Source organism: Aspergillus lucknowensis, assembly GCF_044049455.1.
Source record: "Aspergillus lucknowensis strain CBS 449.75 chromosome Unknown BJX67scaffold_20, whole genome shotgun sequence".
NCBI lineage: Eukaryota > Fungi > Ascomycota > Eurotiomycetes > Eurotiales > Aspergillaceae > Aspergillus > Aspergillus lucknowensis.
Genome location: NW_027263564.1, coordinates 255,673 through 272,192, shown reverse-complemented (window position 1 = coordinate 272,192; position 16,520 = coordinate 255,673). Strand labels below are relative to the sequence as shown.

The window sequence follows — 16,520 nt, the reverse complement described above, 5'->3', positions numbered from 1 at the left end:
CGACGGGTTATTCAGGGTGTCTCGGAAAGAGTATTCGCGTCTCTGCGGCGGAGACATTTACTGGAGGGTTGGGAAGTTGGAGCCCCTGCAGGTCTTATCCTAAGGTTGGGGATGAGGCGAGGATAGTCGGTCAGCAAAGCGTCGGTAGTTATTGAATCAGAGGAGTACGCCTCGGAGGCCGAACGGGGTAAAGGAACAAGCATCGTCATGAAGGGTGTGTCTCCCCCAGCGAGAGGACTCGAGAATATTGGACCGGTGTTTCGGTGGGTGGACAACTTCCTTGGAGAATATTATGTTGGGCGATGCTGCAGTACCGGAAGCTGTCTCCTGTCTCCTACCTGAACAGTATTTGTTTGCTGGCAGTAGAGGTCCTAATTTCATCCGACGCCCAATTTGTGGTTGAAGGCTGTTCCTGGACGCATGCAGGCCACCGAAGTGATATATCACATTCTCGACAGTAGTAGTCACTCCACCGACACGTCAGACTCTAAGTGACATTTAAAAATGAGGACTCCCGCAAATTCAACCCCCTAATGCTGGATGATCTCGCTATTGTCCCGCTCCCTCAAGGAACGCTGCCATGCAACAACCAGTATCGTCATTCATCACGGTCATATAATACAACTTCCTAATCAATAAGGGTATACTGCAGCTCTCGGTCAACGAGACGGAGAAACATTAAACTCGCATGGGACAATCCTCCCCCATGGACGACTGGTTCAGATCAATCACTTTCCCAACTGTGAGGTCGAGCTCCCCGGTTTTCGCGCATATACAACCGTACCCGGGAGGTAAGCGTGTGTGCGATAATCCTGGAGGGATGCGCGCATTTGTGCGAGGTGCAGTTGCGCAGTTTCATATGACCATTGCAGAGTAGTTGTGAGCAGGCGGAGCATGAAGCCTTCGATGCCACCATGGAGGCGAAATTGGTTCCAGCGGCCCTGCGGGAGTCAGCACGCGTCAAAGGGAAGAAATGCGGGAGACTTACGAGTTCGTGCAACTTCGGATCGGGACTCCAACTGGGAGCAGTTAGCATATCTCTCTGAGGCAACGCTGGCTGGCCTACCCATTCATCGGCCATTTATAGTGCTTCTCGACCACATCCACGAACCCGGCATTTTTTAACCGCGACGCAGACTCCTCCCAAATGGTGAACGACTTTCCAAAGCGCTGCCCCGACTCGATGACAACCCGCCCCCACTCGTGGTAGAAATGATTCGGGCCCATCGAATCGTCGTCGGCGATAGGTTGGACGGAGTGTTCCACAACCTCGATATAGCCCCCAGGTTTGAGACAACGCCAGCATTGCCGGAAGAATTCGTCCCAGTCGGGTATGCAGCCGAACAGTTCACGGATGTGGATAAAGTCGAACTGGTTGGCTGGGTATGTCCAGGGGAGGGTGACGTCGTCGATTTCGAAGCTGCAGTTCGGAGGGACAAAGGACGGTTGGATGGGGGAGAGGTCGACACCGGTGACCCGGGCGCTCGGGTACTCGTCGGCCATGTCTCTGTGCGATGTTAGAATCTTGGATCTCAACGGCAGAAGAGGCCTACATTGCCCATATTCCGGTTCCCGTCCCGAGATCGAGGATTTCTTGAGGACTGTTTATCGGCGCGAGGTGCAGCTGCCCGTCCAGTGTGAGGCAGTACATGTGGTGCGCGAGATCTTGCTGGGCATTTGCGATTTCGTCATTGGGACCCTGGAAACATGAGCGATGCCTTGGAAACTCGCAGGTGAGTTGGAAGTACCCAATATGCGCCATCGCGAAAGGAATGGTAGCGACGGCCGAACTCGTAGCGATAGTCGGTGATGTAGGTGGAGAGAGTCTTGGTGTCGTCACCGATCAGGGAGTCCCCCCCGTAAGCGGAGTCGGCGTCGGTGAGATCTTCGTCGCGACCTGCGGTGCTGTGATGATGAAGCATCTCGGAGGGCATGTTGGAGTCAAGCGCCATGTTGGAGGAGCTGCAAGAGCAGCATCCCTCGCGGCATTCTGCAGCAACCATGCTGAGAAGTCAAAGGAAGCGGGGGCGAGCGTGAACGGAGGAAACCGTGGAACCGCGTCGAGGTCGATGAACGGCAATTCAGGCCGGACGTCAAGATTTCTGGCTTTTCCGGCGAGGAGTCGATTGATCCATGGATGAAAAGGATGCAGAAGATGGAGAAGGTGAATTCTGGGCGAGACGCTTCCCTGCGTTCGAGACGAAAACTGCGACAGGGACGAGGGACTCTCACCTGACCCTCCACCACCACACCAACGCCCGCCATGAATGATGATTGCCGGGGGTCAGCCCAGGCTGTCCTCTTCGTCGTCCCACCCTCTGCCATGCTGGCAGCGGTGGTGGCGCACGTCTTCAAAGCCTTTCTTCTTCCGGCCCGCTCTTTTGGCGCATCCTTCGCTCCGTCTTAGTCTCTGTCCACTTCCCCTCAAGACTCAACAGTCGACCGCCCTCTCCCCGACTGTGTGGCCTGCGATCTGGGCTCTCAAAGCATTCTCGACCCCGTCTTGAAGTCGCAGAAACGCAAATGCTGTTTTCTCACGATTCAGACTGATCCATCCCTCAGATTTGTTCGCGGGGAATGAATACCCCAAGATACCAAGCCGCCAGCCCGGAACGAGCGACAGACAGATCTGTCGTTTGGGGACTCCACTGGTTAATTAATTAGCCTTCGTTCGCCCCCCCCGCTGACATGGCGATGGATTGACGACTCCTGAGATGCGAGATGCCGGATGCTCTTTCGCAGACGCTGCTTTGCTGTGATGGCTTTCAACGGCTTCTTCTTTCCTCTCTCCTCCCTCCCAGCTGTCCCTCCCCTGTCTCCCTCCTGGGCTCTCGTTTAAATCGAGAATGGGTCTCCTTCGCCGGTTCTCGGCTCTGATTCCGCGCACGCGGGCTGCGGTCGCAGAGCCCGCCACCACGGTCACGGTTCTTGTCGTTGGTGCTGGTAAGCCCTGCCTCTAACCCCGGTTCTGTACAACGCACTGATATCGCTAGGCTCGACTGGTCTTGCGCTGGCTCAGGGTTTAAAAAAAGCTTGTCTAGCTTTATCCTTTTTCGTCGCTGGATAAGTTTCTAACTGTTCTAGCATGATATAGGCCGGTATCCCGTGTATTGTTGTCGAAAAGCATGAAGGCTTGGACGCTCAACCCCGAGACTGGAACATGGGGCTCCACTGGGGCGCAGAGTCTCTGAAGGCCGTGATTCCAGATGAAATGTGGTCGCGCATTCAAACGACCCAAGTCGATCCTTTCTCACCCACGGCGGCGGAAGACGTGTTGAAGTTCCTCAACGGGCAATCCGGCGAGATTCTCACGGCCGTCCCGGCGAATAACTTCTATCGCCTCCGCCGTCGCAAACTTCGCGCACTCCTCGCAGAAGGGCTTGATGTGCGGTATGGGATGAAGCTAGAGCAGATCGAATACGCAAAGGACGGGAAGTACGCAACCGCATTCTTCCGCAATGGACCGAGCATAACAGCGAGCCTGATAGTCGGCACGGACGGCGCGCGATCCGCGACACGACGGCTACTCCTTGGGCCCGAACTCGGTTCTATCCGCACCTTGCCTTACTGTGCAACTTTCGTCCAAGCACGATTCACAGCGGAGCAAGCGCGATTCCTCCGACAGTTTCACCCTCTCTACCTCGCCTCTATCAACCCAGCTGGCTACTTCGCCTTCTTCGGCATGCATGACGCGCCGGATCCCAAGCGCCCAGAAACATGGACGTTCTTCTTCTACATTTCGTGGCACTCGCCGTTAGAAGAGCAAAAAGCAACATCAAGCTGGACGAACGCACAGCGCCTGAAGCAAGTGAAAGAGTTTGCGACAAAGTTCACCGACCCCTGGAAGAGCGCATTCGCGTGGATCCCCGACGACCACGAGGTTTGGTACATGAGCCTCACTGACTTCGACCCGGGTGCCGAGGGACATCGCTGGGATAGCCACGACGGGCGGGTGACCCTTGCCGGTGATGCAGCGCATGCAATGACGTACCAGCGCGGGCAGGGATTGAACCATTCCGTTACCGATGCGGCGAAGTTAGTGGTTGCCATTCAGGAATTCTTCTCGGGGAGGAAGGCGAGAGGCGATGCCATCCGGAAGTATGAAGAAGAGATGATTTCCAGGGCTGGCGGGGAGGTGCGCATGTCGACGACAAATACAGAGATGGTACACGACTGGCAAAAGGTGCTCGCTTCGCCAATTATGACGCAGGGGATGACCAAAGTTCAGGACATCGATGATAAGTCCGTGAACTAGTCATTGTTGTCTTTATATACATATACTGTTCATATGTAATACCCAGGCGTTCTGGTAGCTCTCCATCCACAATGCGCTTGTCCAAACGAGGTCCGATTTCATATATACACATATAGAAACGCTAACTGTAGGTCTAGGGAATGAATAAAGAACTCATTCCCAGCTCCCGAGTCACCCCTCATATCCCTCCCTCTGCTTAACCTCCGCATACCGAAAATCCGCCGGCACAAGCACGGCCTCCCGGTCCCCAACCGAATACACCCCAAACATCGCCCCCGTAAACAGCGCCCCAACAGGCAAGGGTGCCTCAACCAGACTCTTGTTACTCACTGTTCCGACACACACCCTATCCCCATCCCCCTCCTCCTGCTGCTCCTCCTGCTGCTCCCCCTTCACCGCCGCAACCTCCCGAAACCAAAACCGATACTCATCCCCACACTCGATCCAAAACACCACGTCGCTCGTCGCGCTTCGGAGCGGATATTCAACGACTCCATACCCGGCGCCCAAGTTCCTCGGAGTGAACCGGATTACCCTTTTCCCACCCGGAGTATCCGTCTCGCCCCCTTCACCGCGGATAGAAGGGGAAGGGGACGGGTGGTGCGAGGAGGGCTCAAGCCGAACCCCAATACTCGCATACATGAAGTAATTCAGGTACACGGCGGTCCCAGCCTCCGCGTGAATCGATTCCGGGCGGAACGAGAGGCGCGTCTCCCAGGTACAGAAGCGGTGCGTTTGCTTTCTAAGGAAGAGGGTCGGGGACGCGGGTGATGAGAGCGTGTAGGGCCCTCCGTGGAGGCGGAGGGTGCCTGTGTTTGTGTTTGTGTCCGTGTCTGTGCCCTGATGGGTCTGGGTTGGGAGGAGGGTGTAGTCTTTCTTCTGGGGGGTGTTTTTTCTGTACCAGCCTCGTTGGAGGGTTGGGGCTTTGAAGTCGTCGCGCCAGGGGATGGGTGGGGAGTATTGGTAGAGGAGGGCGGGGGTGGTATTTTGGAGGGTGATTTTTTGGCCTGAGTTGATAATGGGCCAGTTGTTTTGCCATTCGAGGGGGGCGAGGAATGTTTCTCTTCCTATGTATATATATATGCTCTTGCGGTTAGAATCTCTACGAGAGGGCGTCACTTAGGGAACATGAGGGGGGTATAGGACGCACCAAAAACAGAATCTTCCCAGTAATCCCCCCTCCTCACGGGCCTCACGCCCAGAAAAACAGCCCACCACCGTCCCTCCACATCCTCGACAAGGTCTGCATGCCCCGTATTCTGCACCTCATCCAGCACCCCATTCCTCCAGAGCGGATTCGCCGGCCCTACCTCCCACGGCCCAAAGGGCCCAACCTCAGACCGGCACACCCACTCGGAGTGCCCGCTCTCTGTCCCGCCCTCCGCCGTGAAGAGGTAGTAGAATTTCCCGCGCTTGAAGATATGCGACCCCTCCGCGACCCCGGAGGCAGACTCCCGGATGAGCCGGGGCGCGGAGGTTGCGGTTCCCGTCGCGAGGTCGACGGTTGAGATGTGGATTGCGAAGTCCTTGATCGGTTTTCCGGGGGTGCGGTTTATCTTGCGGTATGTGCTTGAGAGGTAGACTTTGCCGTCGTCGTCCCAGAATAGCTGTCCGCAGTCAGCTCCAGCTAGTCATATTCGAGCTCGTATGCCCATTTGAATATATCACGAAGTCCTTGTTGGGGCGAGGGAAAGGTAAAAAGGGGGATTTTTTACATCCTGATCAAACCCAACCTGATCGAAATACACCGGATCCGACCACGACTTCTCGTCCCAGATATCCGTCGTCTTCACGTAGAACCCCCTTGGCCAGACCCGGTCGTCGTCCTGCGGACGGTACCGCGTGAAGCTCGCGGCGAGGATATAGTACACGCCGTCATGATACCGGAGTGTCGTGGCCCAGATTCCGCCGCCCGGTTCGGGGGTCTGGATCTGCAGTTGGCTGGGTCGGGTGAGAGCGTGTCCGATCAGTGTCCATTTGATCAGGTCGGTGCTGTGGTAGATCGGGGCGCCTGGTGTGTATTCGAAGGTGGAGGTGACGAGGAAAAAGTCCCTCCCGACGCGGATGATCGAGGGGTCAGGATTGAAGCCTGGGAGAATGGGGTTTGTGTACATTCTTCCAGTTTCCAGCTTTAGCTTAGACTCTAAAGTATATGAATCTACAGAGGGCCTGGTGAGGGACCATTGCGGGATGAAGCTTCATATATGCGCTGGGGAGGGTGGTGATTGGTGGAAAATATGTGTACACTGGAGAGAGTTCTGGGAGAACTGCAATCCACCTGGTCAGTGATTTGACGCAAGTTGCTTCTTAGCTTGAATTAGCCGGAAATGCAAGCTCAATATGACAGGCCGGCGGAGTTGAGAGACAAGATATCGTGGGGAAAAGGCCGTCTCTTGAACCCGGAATATAAACACGGAGCTAATTGTTGGAGGCATATCGCAACCAAACTCAGCAACTCCCTCATGTTTTTTCTCACTGCATGTGTCCATTGCGGGAGCCACAGTTGGAATTTCGGCGAAAGCAGCGTGAGATAGCTGTTGACTGCTAGGAACAATCCATACCCGACCGTTCTCGTTGTCCTGGGATCCCAGTCCAGTGCACATGCCTCACATGTTCTGTAGAATCCATCTCCCGCGACGACAGGCCGGGAGATTGTCAAACCTCTCGAGAGCGCGTCGACCCAATCTTCCGTTGCAATTAATGCATCTGATTCGTCGAAGGATATGTATATCGAAGCTTAACTGCGACACGTTCCGTAGTTTGCAAGTGTTCGGATTGCCATACCTGTGCTGCTGCTCCCGCATTCTTCCGAGGACGGAGCGACCCGGCTCTCCACGAAGGAGAGGGCTGTTGGCGATATCGAATAATGCAGGTGACATTATCGTTGCTTGTGACAGAGTCGAATTGGCGACAGGGGCGGTATACGTTTCATGCTCATCAACTGGTTAGAGTGGTGTCCGATTCCACATCACGAACCTTCCAAGCGATTAGCGGATGAGAGGACCAGTGATCAACAGGGACATGTTGACAGCTTGAGAAGGAAAGAGCAAGAGTCCAGGGTTCCCGTCGTCCGGCCTGACGCTGCGGTGATTTGCATGTGATTGTGGTGATGCTGGTTCGGGAAACGTCCGATTAGCACTGGTATTCCTGGGTTGACCACCAAGAAATCTCATCCAACAAGATGGGAGACGCGAATATGTCAGGCAGGCCGGAAGTCGGGAATCCCACGTGAAAGTGCATCTCGCTTGGGATCAGCACTGATCGTTCAGAGAACAGGGGTGGTCGGTGCATCCATGCCGAGTTCGGCGCAAGGGAAATGAACGCAGCCGTCTGGCGCTAAATCGGGGGTGCAGATTGCACATTGACAGCTCACCGGGCCCAAGGCTTCCCGACCTCGGGATGACGCCGCAGCCTCCGATTTCACCCTCCAAGGGTCCGATGCTGTGAGCCTGAGAGTCGGAGAGCATTCCTGAGGCTCGAGACAGTAAGGCAGCAAGGCAGCGCTGCTCGGGCAAGCCTCGGTAGTTTCCCTTTCGGGCGACACCCTCGGGCCAAACTTGCGGAGTCTCCAGTCGTGCCCGTCGTCGATTTGTCCCCAAAGCGCGTGCAGTCTCTGGTTCTCTGGGGCAATCCACGTATTTATTACCTCTACGCCCTCGCCGTCTCTTGATTGACCCTCACCGAGCCTTCCCTCCAACTTTCTCTGTCCAACTCCCCCATTCCGCCGCTCCCGACACCATGCCGAATCCTCCGCCCGCCTGGGTCCAGGCCTTGAAGCCGGCCGAACCGCAGGGCACGCAGTTACTCACGCAGGAGCGTGCACAGTCAAATGTTGATGTCGACAAACTGGGAGAGTTGCTACACACCAAAGAAGCCTTGCAAAGACAGGATACCATCCTTTCCGTGTTGAAGGCCGAGAAGGTCTTCGACAAATCCCAAAATCACACCCTGGGTCGGACCGAGAAGATCCAGCTCGCTCTGGCTCGGGGGAAGCGGTTACAGCAACTGAAGAAGCTGCACAACTGGTCAGACGAGGACTCTCACGTCGCCAATGAATTGCTGGCCGAGCCGACTCCTTACGGCCTGCATTCCACCATGTTTCTGGTACTCCCTTCGCACGCGATGCGATGATATCGGCTAACGTCGGCTAGGTGACGTTACGAGAGCAGGGAACCCCAGAGCAGCACAAACTGTTCTACGAGAGGGCTGCCAGTTACCAGATAATCGGGTGCTATGCACAAACGGAATTGGGACACGGATCCAACGTCCGCGGGCTGGAAACAACCGCCACATGGGATCCCGAGGACAAGACTTTCGTCATCCACTCACCGTCCCTGACGGCCTCGAAGTGGTGGATCGGCTCGCTGGGCCGGACGGCAAACCACGCCGTGGTGATGGCGCAGTTGTTCATTGCAGGCAAGAACTACGGCCCACACCCGTTCGTCGTCCAGATTCGTGATCTGGAAACCCACCAGCCTCTGGAAAACGTCTACGTTGGCGATATTGGCCCGAAGTTCGGTTACAAGTGAGACTTCCCAGCTGAATCTAGGAATCAGACTGACCCGTACAGCACGATGGACAACGGATTCCTCCTCTTCAACAAGGTCAAGATTCCTCATGTCAACATGCTCGCTCGATTTGCCCAGGTTGATAAGGTGACGAACAAGTACTTGCGGCCCGCCTCACCCTCGCTTGTATATGGAACTATGACCTGGGTGCGGTCGAATATTGTCCTCCAGGCCGGCGGCGTGTTGGCCCGTGGTGTTACCATCGCGATCCGTTACTGCGCTGTGCGAAGACAGTTCCAGGACCGCGACGCCAAGGCAAGCGCAGAGGAGAACCAGGTTCTCAATTACAAGATGGTTCAGATCCGTCTGCTACCCCTACTCGCGGCGATGTACGCATTGCACTTTACTGGCCGTGGGATGATGCGCCTGTACCAGGAGAACCAGGAGAGGATGAAGGCGGCCTCGCAGGCAGACCAGGAGAAGCGCGGTGCTGGGCCGGAACAGCTGCGCGCTGGCTCTGACCTGCTGGCGGACCTTCACGCAACATCCTGCGGGTTGAAGGCTTTGGCGAGTACGACCGCCGGAGAGGGTCTTGAAGTGTGCCGTCGTGCTTGTGGGGGCCATGGCTATAGCAGCTACAGCGGTATCGGGCCCTGGTACTCTGATTACCTCCCTACCTTAACCTGGGAGGGTGACAACTTCATGTTGACTCAACAAGTTGCGCGCTATGTAAGTGGCCGACCTAGTCTTCGATACTCCTATGCTAACCATATAGCTCCTTAAATCTGCCCGGGCCGTGCTCGCCGGCAAGGGAACAGCGAATGACACGTCCCGCATCCTCCAAGCCTATCTCGATCGCCGCGACAAGGGCGCTTCCTTCGACATCCTCAGTAACGACGGCGATATCGTGGCCGCCTTCGCCTGGCGCACTGCCCATCTCACCTTCGAAGCCCTCAAATACCGCGATGTCGAGAAGCGATCATGGAACAGCCTCCTCGTCAACTTCTGGCGTCTCTCCACCGCGCTCTCGCAGTACATCATCGTCAAGAACTTCTACGAAGCAGTCACATCCCCAGAATTAACCTCCACCCTGGACCCCCAGACTGCTGGCCTTCTGCGCAGCCTCTTCCGTCTCTACGCCTTGCACACGCTCGAACGCGAGGCTTCCGAGTTCTTCTCATCCGCCGCCGTCACCGTCCGCCAGATTGGTCTCACCCAGGCCAGCGAGGTCATGAAACTCCTCGACGAGGTCCGGCCTCACGCCGTGCGGCTAGTTGATGCCTGGAAGATCCCTGACTGGCAGCTGGATAGCAGTCTTGGGCGGTACGATGGCGACGTCTACCCTGACCTCTTCCGGCGTGCGAGCCAGGAGAACCCGGTCAACGACTTGGTTTTCGACCCGTACCCTTGGAACGATAATGTGCTGAAGAACATTCCCCCGAGGAGCAAGCTGTAATCCATGTATCTCTTCGTAAATCTCTTTCGCGATTGTGTTTTTATTCGGTTGAAGATTAGATATAGATACTAGAGCTAGCATTGAACAGGATGACATTCCATGCACCGCACTTGTCTATCTAGCCATCTATCTACCCCATTCTATTCAATCTATTCGAAAATCGACTCCTTATACGCACTGGGATGAATGTACGGCGTCCCTCCCCTCTTCGTAAACCCCCACCGAATCTGACTCGCCATCGCAATCTCCACGTCCAAATGCTGCGCAAACGTCCACGCCAGCCCAGGATCCTTCTGGAACCCCCTCCCAACAAGCACCACATCCAACCCGTCCTCCTCAAGCAACCGATTCGCCTGCTTCCCGTTCGTAATCGTCCCCACCGTCGCAACAAGCAACTTCTCCCGCACAGCCTTCTTAATCGCCACCGCGAACGGCGCCTGGAACGCCGACCCAGACTTCACCTTCTGCGCCGCGTGCACACCCCCCGACGACACGTCGATGAGATCCACGGCCCCCTGCGCCGCGAGGGCCTCCGCAAACCGCACAGAGTCCTCCAGCCTCCAGCTCTCCCCGGGGAGACTCTCCTCGATCCAGTCCGTCGCCGAGAGCCGAATGAACACGGGGACGTCGCCGCCCACCGCGTCGCGCGTTATCTGCGCAATCTCAAGCGGCAGCCGGATCCGATTCTCAAAGGACGGCCCGCCATACTCATCCGTCCGCGTATTCGCGCTAGGCGACAAGAACGAACTAAGCAGGTACCCATGCGCATTATGGATCTCAATGAAATCCGCCCCGGCAACAATCGCCCTCTTCACGGCATCCCGCCACTGCCCCTTAAACACCTCGATATCCGCCCTACTCATCGCCCGCGGGACTGGATAACTCTCATGGAACGGAACCCCGCTCGGCCCCAGGACATCCCCCGGCCACCCGCCGACATTCTCGGTCGCCACGACCCCGCGGTTAATCGCCCAGGGCGCGACCGTCGAGGCCTTCCGCCCCGCGTGCGCAATCTGCACGCCGATCTTCTGGCCCTGCGAGTGCGCAAAGTCGATGACGCGCTTCATGGGGGCGATCTGCGAGTCCGTCCACAGCCCGACGTCCTGCGGCGTGATCCGCCCCTCCGGCGAGACGGCGGTCGCTTCGATCATCATGAGACCTGGACCGCGCTGGGCGATCCCGCCCAGGTGCGCGATGTGGTAGTCTGTCATGTGGCCATCTTGCGCAGAGTATTGGCACAGGGGGGAGAGCTATTTTTCTTTCTTTCTTAGCACAACACACCAACAAATTTTATACACGCATGGAGAAGGAGGGTTGGGTGGGGAGACGTACACCGAGTCGATTGTGGAAGGTCACGCCCCTGACCTTCAGCGGTGTGTATAGCTTCGGAATGGCATTCCCGCTTGTCTGTGGGTTTGCGGCTGTCCCTGCGGCGGGGGACTGCGCGGGGGTGAAGTAGGGGATGTCCCTGGCGGGTTCGATCACGACGTCGGGGAGGGCCATTTCTGCTGTGTTGGTTCAAGGTTCAAGGATCAAGGGAGGAGTTGATGAGGAAAATTGTCACCAGGAACAGGAACATCGTGCCTTAAATAGCGGCTCTCAGAACCCAGCGGAAGAATCTCGCAGCTCCACTTGCTTTGAAATCGCAGTGGAGGCCTTCCAAGTCCTAGCGTGCGGTTGTATGTCGCTGACTCGCTGAGTAATCGGCTGCCAGTAGCTTATATAGCCTATCGGTGGTCTTCTATACAAAGCAGCTGGCCTGATCTACGCAAGGATATACTTTGGCCGAAAGGAGGGCAAGAAATCCCCGTCATCTTCCCGGATAATAATTAACATAACTTAAGGTTGCATAAAGATCTGACTCAGCCTGGTCGGCACGCTTTGTACCGAAAATGTCTCCGGGTCTAGCCTATTTGGGAAGACCTCTTGCCTGAGCGATGAGGTGGCGATCAGATAAGTTCGTTGACTGTCTGATTATCAAGCATGCACTGAATGGTGAGGGAATTTCGATTCTTTGGCCATTGACAATGAGATGTTCGGAACTGCAATTCCGCCAGTCTTGTCCTCCGGATATCTCCGTCATCCCACGGAGCTCGACCGGATTTGAGGCCTTCTCGTCTATGTACTCAGCAGTATATAGATTCAAATCAATCGGCGCAGCAATCCTCTAAACACATATCTATAAGCCCTCCAACTCCGCCGCACACTTCTTCATCCCCTGCGCAAGAACCCCCGAATCTTGCCATGCCTCTTCGCAGCCGCACTAACCTTCACGAGCGCATCGCGGAACACATCGCTGGCGAAATCACCAGGAACGCCAAGCTCGATGGAAAGATCGTTCGATCCGATCAGGAGGACGTCCACTCCCGTTGTGGAGGCGATGGAATCGATGGACTCGATGGACTCGATGCTCCCCCTTGTTTCGATCATCACGAAGACGGTCAAGCTGGAGGGCGTTGGCTTGCTCGATTATCTGGGGGACTGGGTGCGGGACGAGGTGGAATTGCGGGAGTTGGCCAGTCATCGAGCGGGTTCCTGTGGGTGGGTATTGGGTGATTTGGATGGCGGATGCGGCATCTTCTATTAGGATATAGTCATATTAGGATGTAGTTCAGCGTCTGAGAGGTCCGTTATACTATACGATACTCACATTTACTATACTATCCGTGGACACGAAGGCGCACGCACCTTGACTGTGTATATGCGGGAAAACAACACCCATGGCGCCGCCGTCCAGAACCCTCTGCACAAACCCATCACCGCATTGATACGGGACTCGGACTATCGGCGTGATTCCGGCCAGGAGGGCAGTTGTGCAGAGGCGGCTGACATCGTCGACGGTGAGGGTCGAGTGCTCGACGTCGATGAAGACGGCGTCAAATCCGGCGTTTTTAGCAAGTTGGACGACGGCTGGGGAGGGAATTAGGCGGATGCCGAAGGCCTACCTCTCTCTCTTCTTAGAACCGTTCTTCTTCTGTCACGGTGTGCTGGGTAGGTAGGGCTTACACGGCAGAGGGTGCGTTCGCTTGCCCGACGGAGCACGTTGTTAGAGGCGATTGTCATTGTGGATACGGATCGGCCGTACAACCACCTGCAATGTTGGCTCTTCATCATTTATTTATTTATATGGCTTCAGTGATAGTTACTCCAATCCTCCGTACTGTAATGGAGATCGGGGGCGGACCCGAAGCCGAGATCGCGGGTATCAAGCGAGGAATATTACAAGTTCGGCGTTCCGGCTGCTTGAGGAATAAAGAAGTCATGGCTTGGGGGTAGGACTTGCCGTGGTACATCTTCTAGGCTGTCTAGAATGGCTGTCACGGTAATTTTGATGCCTTTCAGGATCCCTGGCTCAGGGTCTTATAACATCCGAAGGGAGCGGTTTAAGTGCCTTTGAGCTGCTCAACCAGCCAGAGGTTCATTAGTTTCGCTCTTATAGTGTTCCTGTTTATGAAATTAACTATTTTCTTTTATAGCAAATTGTTTTGATCCCTTGTTTGTCAGTGCTTGCATCTATCTCCCCAGCCAATGGCTTACGGCAGCAAGCATGGCCCAGAGTGTTGATAGAAATAACCAGACAATCCCTTTAAAAGGACTTCCAGCACAACGTATGTGTAAACACCTTGATGTACCCTACAGCAACCCCAGATCGTCATAATCTAATCAACTCTAATCTAATCAACCTCCTTCTCCGCATCCGGCAACGACTGCTCCCTCGACAACCTCGGATTCCTAATACACAGCGAAAACACAACAAGCGGGACCGTCAAGCACAGCCCCGCAATACACAGCAGCCGCTGCGTATGCCTGTACCCCTGGATCACGGCGTCGCGCGCCGGCGTGCCGACCGGGTTCTCGAAGACGAATGTGAAGGGGTCTGCGAAGACGGAGGCGGCGGTTGTTGCGTCACCGAGCGTGCGTGTTAGTTCCGGGAGGAGGGTCTGCGACCAGATTGCGCCGGAGATTGTGCCGCCGAGGGCGGAGCCGATGTTGTAGGAGGCGAGGTAGAGGGCTGTTACGATGGCGAGGTCTGCGTAGGGATGAGGGTTAGATCGTTCGAAAGCTGGGCAGGAAGGGGAGGCTTACGCTCGTGCTTTGTGGCGACTTGGATACTTGCTTGCGCGGGGTAGGGGAACATTCCGCCGGCTGGTTGGTATTGTTGTTAGCCTTTGATATTAATATTATATGCCTAGGTAGGGCGGTTGCAGGGTGGTTGCGTACCAATACCGAGAAGTATTTCACCACCGATGATGCCGGAGTGTGATGAGCCACCGATTCCTCCACGGAACTGGTACAGGACACCGAATGCGGCGACGAAGAGGAGGGTCCCGGCCACGATGAACGGTTTCAGCCGCTTCACTTTCATGACGATGGCGCCGACAATGCAGCCAGTGATGACGGAGGAAAAGCTACACATCTTAGCTAACACGAGCTGGACGGCAGGTTATGCAGTGGGCGTACCTGTAGAGAGAGGCAATCCGAGTAGCGCTCAGATTGCTCTCATCGAAAGCAACAATAAGAACAGTGTATAGGTATGTACCTTGTAGAGACCATGCTAGTGCTGTTAGACTAGGATTCCCCTCGAGGAGGGAAAAGGGGGATTACCAGTGTTGAGCATGATTGCAATCCCGATTGCACCGTAGACGGCTCGATCTTTCAACAACTACGCTCATTAGTGGCATCCCATTGAACATGGCGAGGCTCTTACCCTGAACGGAATCATGGGATGCTTGCACATCTTCTCCCAATAGATCCACGCTGGAATACAGAACACTCCGATCACCAAGGGCGCGATAATCTTAGCCTGCTTCCACTGCTCGGAGGAGCTCCCGGCAATGGTAAAGGGGACGAGGATGAGAGCGAAGACGGCAATCAAGAGGATAATCCCGAGAACATCCATTCGCCAGAAGATCTCAATCAGGAACCGCTTTGTTCCGAAGACTTTGAGCAGACTCGGATATGAGGTAACCTTCTTGGCCTTCCAGTGGCCATAGGTCATGGTAAGGAGGAGTGGGATCGAGCAGGCTACCCAAGTCAGCGCCGCATCCTGTATACACGCAAGCCAACGTACCTGGAAAGATAATCGTGAACATCCCAATACCCCAGCGCCACGTTGTCACTTTGAGCACGGCATCCGTCAAGTCTCCCCCAACCCAAGTGTTTATCTAGGCTGTTAATTTATCCATCCGATAAGAAGGGACGAGGGACATACAATAAACGGCGTCGCCGGAATATAAGAGAAAAGCAGGCGGGAGCGTGTGGACGTCGTGTCGCCGATCAGAACCTCAACCAAGAATATAATTCCTGTATAACCAATCTACAGCCGTCAGCGAAGTACCCGTAAAGCATCTTTGGCTCACATACCTGATATATCACAGCACCAGCGCAAAAGGTTTGAACGTTATTCGCGGCGGTCTCAATGACAGTGCCTAGATATGTCAGTCGCTATCACCCTGCCAGCAAAAGAGATCATATCATGTACCCAATGTGTAGAAGAAGACGGAGAAGAAAATCAACTCCACACGACCAAACATGTCTGCGATTTTCGCGGCCGTGGGCTACCACTGCGCATCAGCACCAACCGACGCTCCCATGGCTGTACGAAGGAGAATACCTGAGCAGCAGCCGCAATCACGGCGCGCAGGACAGTAATCGTCGACAGCAAGCTATGTGTTGCATAACTCGCGGTCGCAAGAGGCTGCAAAGAAGCGAAAACAGTCAGCAACAGAACCAGCGACGACAAGACATTCAGAAAGTGACGGCCGACCTGGTAAGTAGTCCGCACCCCACCGTCCAGTCCGTACACATAGGCAATTAGCCAGATGCCCGAGAACATGGCCACGCGGCCCCAGAGCCCGAGGTGAGAGCCGATGAGCTCGATGCGCTTGACGCCGGGACTCATCTCCGACGATGCAGTGGAGGCAACGTCGTCGGCGACGGGCGCAGAGTCGCGTGGTGCGACCGCATCGGACGTGTGCCCTGCTTCCTTCCACTCTGGCGGGGAGCCCATTGTAGGTGAGTCTATCAATGGGATGACAGAGGGGAGAGAATGCAGAGAATGGAGAATTGAAGAGAGGATTGAGGGGAAGGAAAGAATGGAATCTTCAGGACAGGGATCCGGAAAGCGAGGAACAGAGTCAGGCCATCTTATCTGATGGATAACGAGAAAATCTCTCGGAAATCTTGAAAAAATCTCATCTCCCAAGGGCGCCACATTCCAGTTTGGACAAATCAGCGCCGCCGTCAGCTCGTATTGCCCCGAGTCCGGCGTCTTGGCTGGAGCCCGGCACTTCTGGAACCT

The 16,520-nt window shown here is 55.4% G+C and overlaps 8 protein-coding genes across 8 annotated transcripts; 3 read left to right on the top strand and 5 right to left on the bottom strand.

Annotated features, from left to right (window-relative positions):
• Positions 1-180: 180 nt before the first annotated feature.
• On the bottom strand, positions 181-2,265 carry BJX67DRAFT_388178 (class I SAM-dependent methyltransferase; the record flags this gene model as incomplete). The annotated part of the gene is made up of 6 exons (XM_071034331.1): positions 181-941; positions 989-1,019; positions 1,067-1,507; positions 1,554-1,699; positions 1,749-1,979; positions 2,257-2,265. 6 exons carry the CDS (start codon positions 2,263-2,265, stop codon positions 729-731), a joined length of 1,071 nt encoding a protein of 356 aa, XP_070886203.1. The 3' UTR covers positions 181-728.
• A 581-nt stretch (positions 2,266-2,846) lies between these two features.
• BJX67DRAFT_381239 (FAD-dependent oxidoreductase) lies at positions 2,847-4,255 on the top strand (the record flags this gene model as incomplete). Its single annotated transcript, XM_071032981.1, has 3 exons — positions 2,847-2,943; positions 2,994-3,055; positions 3,095-4,255. 3 exons carry the CDS (start codon positions 2,847-2,849, stop codon positions 4,253-4,255), a joined length of 1,320 nt encoding a protein of 439 aa, XP_070886202.1.
• A 150-nt stretch (positions 4,256-4,405) lies between these two features.
• On the bottom strand, positions 4,406-6,456 carry BJX67DRAFT_388174 (glycoside hydrolase family 43 protein). The gene is made up of 3 exons (XM_071034330.1): positions 5,971-6,456; positions 5,406-5,862; positions 4,406-5,322 (listed from the first exon to the last, which is right to left on the bottom strand). Exons 1-3 carry the CDS (start codon positions 6,367-6,369, stop codon positions 4,427-4,429), a joined length of 1,752 nt encoding a protein of 583 aa, XP_070886201.1. The 5' UTR covers positions 6,370-6,456; the 3' UTR covers positions 4,406-4,426.
• A 16-nt stretch (positions 6,457-6,472) lies between these two features.
• On the top strand, positions 6,473-7,413 carry BJX67DRAFT_353431 (uncharacterized protein). The gene has a single exon (XM_071029121.1). It carries the CDS (start codon positions 6,857-6,859, stop codon positions 7,202-7,204), a length of 348 nt encoding a protein of 115 aa, XP_070886200.1. The 5' UTR covers positions 6,473-6,856; the 3' UTR covers positions 7,205-7,413.
• A 292-nt stretch (positions 7,414-7,705) lies between these two features.
• On the top strand, positions 7,706-10,310 carry BJX67DRAFT_108172 (uncharacterized protein). Its single transcript, XM_071024278.1, has 4 exons — positions 7,706-8,359; positions 8,407-8,780; positions 8,826-9,492; positions 9,539-10,310. Exons 1-4 carry the CDS (start codon positions 7,994-7,996, stop codon positions 10,217-10,219), a joined length of 2,088 nt encoding a protein of 695 aa, XP_070886199.1. The 5' UTR covers positions 7,706-7,993; the 3' UTR covers positions 10,220-10,310.
• Positions 10,205-11,923, bottom strand: BJX67DRAFT_108178 (NADH:flavin oxidoreductase/NADH oxidase). The gene is made up of 2 exons (XM_071024279.1): positions 11,552-11,923; positions 10,205-11,469 (listed from the first exon to the last, which is right to left on the bottom strand). The coding sequence occupies exons 1-2, from the start codon at positions 11,720-11,722 to the stop codon at positions 10,369-10,371; spliced, it is 1,272 nt and encodes a 423-aa protein (XP_070886198.1). The 5' UTR covers positions 11,723-11,923; the 3' UTR covers positions 10,205-10,368.
• Positions 11,924-11,972: 49 nt separating this feature from the next.
• Positions 11,973-12,949, bottom strand: BJX67DRAFT_353426 (uncharacterized protein). The gene has a single exon (XM_071029120.1). The coding sequence runs from the start codon at positions 12,647-12,649 to the stop codon at positions 12,431-12,433; it is 219 nt and encodes a 72-aa protein (XP_070886197.1). The 5' UTR covers positions 12,650-12,949; the 3' UTR covers positions 11,973-12,430.
• A 660-nt stretch (positions 12,950-13,609) lies between these two features.
• On the bottom strand, positions 13,610-16,341 carry sit1 (putative siderochrome-iron transporter Sit1). Its single transcript, XM_071029119.1, has 12 exons — positions 15,987-16,341; positions 15,834-15,917; positions 15,702-15,777; positions 15,584-15,648; positions 15,432-15,536; positions 15,291-15,384; positions 14,928-15,244; positions 14,825-14,882; positions 14,681-14,774; positions 14,441-14,628; positions 14,306-14,365; positions 13,610-14,249 (listed from the first exon to the last, which is right to left on the bottom strand). The coding sequence occupies exons 1-12, from the start codon at positions 16,227-16,229 to the stop codon at positions 13,894-13,896; spliced, it is 1,740 nt and encodes a 579-aa protein (XP_070886196.1). The 5' UTR covers positions 16,230-16,341; the 3' UTR covers positions 13,610-13,893.
• Between the last annotated feature and the right edge of the window lie 179 nt (positions 16,342-16,520).